The 4,282-nt window shown below is 33.6% G+C and overlaps 1 protein-coding gene across 1 annotated transcript; it reads left to right on the top strand.

Moving 5' to 3' along the window:
* The first annotated feature begins 610 nt into the window (after nucleotides 1-610).
* LOC127881468 (testis-specific serine/threonine-protein kinase 2-like) lies at nucleotides 611-3,401 on the top strand. Its single transcript, XM_052429370.1, has 2 exons — nucleotides 611-1,046; nucleotides 3,040-3,401. The coding sequence occupies exons 1-2, from the start codon at nucleotides 611-613 to the stop codon at nucleotides 3,399-3,401; spliced, it is 798 nt and encodes a 265-aa protein (XP_052285330.1).
* The last annotated feature ends 881 nt before the right edge of the window (nucleotides 3,402-4,282 follow it).

The following is a 4,282-nucleotide window of genomic DNA, read 5'->3' as shown; positions in this document are numbered from 1 at the left end:
ACATAACAAAATGCAAAATGTGCGTTAATGGAAATTGTCTGTTCAAATTGAACACCGCCTTCTATTGAGAAATCCCAGTGTACTTTCCAGCAAGGCTTCCGAGTTTCTCTGGTTTACGCTATACGCGTGTGGCTGGATAACGGTTCACGTGCTTATCAAGGCGCGTTACATCCACGCTACCTATTACCTATATGAAACATATATCTCGCAAATTGTCAGAAAACTGTACGGACACCGTTGTTGCTTATGCTATTGGATAGTACTGTAATGTCTGAAAAAATGCGTTTAGAACGATATGACTTTTACGATTAAAAAAGTAAAAAGTTTGTTATATATTGTGCACTAGTTAGACGTGCTTGATACGTATTTGTATTATGCGCATTAATCGCACGACGACTTTGAATTGATCATATTACAGCATGTTTAATATGGCTGTATATTTTTAAGACATATTCGTGAGTTAAATCATTGTAAATCGATAAATGTACATGTATTATGCTGATAAATCTGACAGGAAATAAAAGCTGTCTTCACAAAAACATAATGGGTTAACTCAATGTCTCCAGGAATAACGATCGAGAGCGGAATATGTAGTTTCACTGTCTTAGAAATGATTGACTACGGAAGTTTTGGAGACATTTTCAAGATCAGTCCAAGCAAAGGAGAGAAGAAGATATATGCAATGAAGCAGATTAAATACCGCGGGGACTTTCGAGATGACGCCTATATCATGAGTGAACTGTATTGTCTTTCCCGCCTTAAGCATAGGAACATCATTGCCCTGCACGATATTGTGATTGGTGTCAATGAAATTAATATCATAATGGAGTACGCTGCAAACGAAAACCTTCAGCGTTACTTGTTGTCCCACAAAGACATGCCACGTGGACAGAAGTATGACATATTTACCCAAGTGCTACAGGGCGTTATGTATTGTCATTCCATGGAGATTTCACACCGTGACCTTACTCCAGTGAACATTCTACTGACCGACGATCTAGTGGTCAAGATTGCAGACTTCGGTCTCGCCGTCAAGTGCATTTCTGGTAATCGCATATTGCAATATTATATTCACGCAATAAGCACTATTAAATATGGCAACGGTCAGAAATATATTAAAGAACATTACATCGTTCATAACAACCGTATTCCAATACAAAATGTTATTATATAGTTGAGTTTCCGTTACACTTAAATAAATTGTGCACGTGTAAAATATACTTTCTAGAATACGATGTACACAATAAACAATTATTGCGATAAAAAAACTGTATTGTTTATTTGTTTTTTATTTGTTTATTCTAGCGTCTCTAGCTCTTCTTCATTCGAGTACATTATTGTATATTTATCCCCGCACAAATGCTTATGGTAAAATCAATGGTTAACTTAAAGATATTAATTGAATATAGTCATAACGAAACGCCCGTTTAATACATGTAGTTTTCTGCAATTAACATTAACTCGATTCTATAGACATCTGACGGACCGAAATTGTATCGAAAACGGTTCTTATAAATGCAATCGGATTATATTTTAAATATCATGCTTTCGAAATACATACTTTAAGACATAAAATGTATGTTTTGTGAGGAAATGTGTATTTAGCATAATGTATTTATACCACGTAAAGGAAGTTAAAGCGAGATTATCCGATTTTGTCAAATATTTATGAATTTATATAAAATGTGTAAAAACACTTATTAAACATATATTTCATTATAAATTAAAATAAAAGTTAAGAAGAACATGTGTCGAAAAATGCGAAATAAGTCAGATATTTAATTCTGAAATCGAAAAAGGCTGTACAGTCGAATTCGCTAGCATGTTAATCATGCATGTACGATGTGAATCCAAATTTTGTTTAGCGCCTCACTTTAAATTCCTGCAACGATATCTATTCATACGACACACGAACACTAACACTGATCCTAATAAAAAGACGAATGCTTCGGTTATTGTAGGAAAATATGTACGCAATATCTTCGTCACAATCGGCTCGGGGCGCTAATTTGTTTTTGCTGCATTTTATGAAATTCGTATTCAATGTATAATTTTTCTTGCCTATTTTGTGTTATTGTAACATATTTCTATCAATATATTACAATTGAACACATATGAAAATCGTATAATCTCGCTTTAAAGGGATCTTTTCACGCTTTGGTAAATTGAAAAAATTGAAAAAAGTTGTTTCAGATTCGCAAATTTTCGTTTTAGTTATGATATTTGTGAGGAAACAGTAATACTGAACATTTACCATGCTCTAATATAGCCATTATATGCATCTTTTAACGATTTTAAAACCTAAAAATTATAAAGCGTTGCAACGCGAAACGATTGAATAATTTGGAGAGTTCTGTTTTTGTCGTTAAATTTTGTGCAACTACGAAGATTGCTCATATAACGTGTAAAATACGTCAATGGTGTGTATTCGGCGAAATAGCTCAGTAGGCTAGAGCGTTTTTACTTCAGGACTCTGGCAGGACTCCAGGGGTCTCTAGTTCGAAACCTGCTCCGGGCAATGTTCTTTTCCTTTTTTTAATTTTATTCTTGATTTTTTTACTGCAGCTTTTACGATCCAATGTTTACATTTATCAATATAAAGCATTTAATGAATAAGTTAAAAAATGCCAAAATCTGTGAAAAGGCCCCTTTAAGCTTGCATTCGGAAGTATCACGTGCATAATGCAGGGTCCAATGTTTACTTCCAGAAAATCGTTTTACACAGCCTATATTTAGACCTATAACATCTACTAAACAAACTAATATCAAAGGTAATTTAGCCATCATTAATTAGTATTAAGACTAAATCTGTAAACAAAGACTTCACAAATAAGGGAAATGAAAACACTAACTTGTTATTTCTCTATGTTCACATATGTTTTTTTCGTGTATACTTATGTGTGATCAATAATATATTATACATGATAAATTGTTATGTTTATAATTGTGCCCTTAAGAAAATCAACAATATATTGTGTTCCGTTAATTACACTTATTACGTAAAGAACTCGTTAATGTCTGTTAACATTTATTTTACAGACGCCGGATCGCTGTTGCTGTGTACGGATTATATCGGTACAGCGTCTTATCTCCCGCCAGAAGTACTGTCACAACAGCCATTCCTGCCTAAACCAGTTGACGTCTGGAGCCTCGGTACCCTCCTTATATTCATCATCTGTCTCGAGGTTCCATACAAAGGATTCCAAGATGACATTCTCGCCCAACAAATAAAGGAATCGTGGGTAGACTTTATTGAAATCAAATCGCAAGCGTTTGACTGCAGAGTTCCCGAAGAAATCGTTTGTTTGCTTAGACAGTGCCTCAGAATTAACGCGATTGACAGAATAAACATTGACGAGATGTTATGTAAATGGGACAAATGCAAGACGATTGCGCTATAATCAACCATGTACACTGTTATAATGTAATGCAAATTATTAGTATGTGATAGTTATCGTTTTGATATGTTTGTGTTAAAAAAATGCATTATTTTGATGGCATATACATCGCTTTTGTACATGTACTATTTGGGTACACAATGACCATGGGTTGTCATTCATCTTATTTTGATTGACAGACGGATAGCTCCACACGCTTGCACTTTTCAATAAGTCTGATCACACATTGATTACTGTGGTAGTGTTTAACTATTAAAACCCGAATTATAATTTTGGCGTTTAAGCATTTTATTCACAATTTACTCGATGGGTGTTGCAATATGATTAAATTAATTTATTTTCATGCTTTAGCTTGAATATTGTATACACAATAGTCAATGTATGCAGAGATTCGACGCTTTAAACTATTTGTAGATAGGTTGAGGGTCCGAATACATATGTTAATAATTGTGATATGATTTATCAGTTAATTTGTTATTTTGTAACTTTTTCATCAAAACATTTCGTGCCGTTTCCGTAATTCGGTAGTCCGCGACATTGTCCATGTCGCATGAAATTGCCTTAAAGTTTGCGATTTATGTCAAATGTCGATTTAGTATGCATTACGACCCCGCCAAATTGAAAGTTACGATTTTCAAATAGTGTTCCATTTTGGATTTTAACGCAAAATGACTGCGCGTTGTTTTAGCATACATGTTACCCATGTTTAATTAATTGTATTTGCAAAATAATATATTTACATCTTCTTTTAAATCAATCTAACTGTATTAGGATTATCGTAATAATGACAATTTCAAATTGTAAACACCTAAGAAATTAACATGTCAGTTAGTTATATTTTGCAATATAATTACCCTGTATTTTATTTACCAATGTATTCATCT

Source organism: Dreissena polymorpha, chromosome 5 (assembly GCF_020536995.1).
Source record: "Dreissena polymorpha isolate Duluth1 chromosome 5, UMN_Dpol_1.0, whole genome shotgun sequence".
Lineage (NCBI taxonomy): Eukaryota > Metazoa > Mollusca > Bivalvia > Myida > Dreissenidae > Dreissena > Dreissena polymorpha.
Note: the sequence above shows the minus strand (reverse complement) of the source record. Positions and strands in the feature narration are given on the sequence as shown.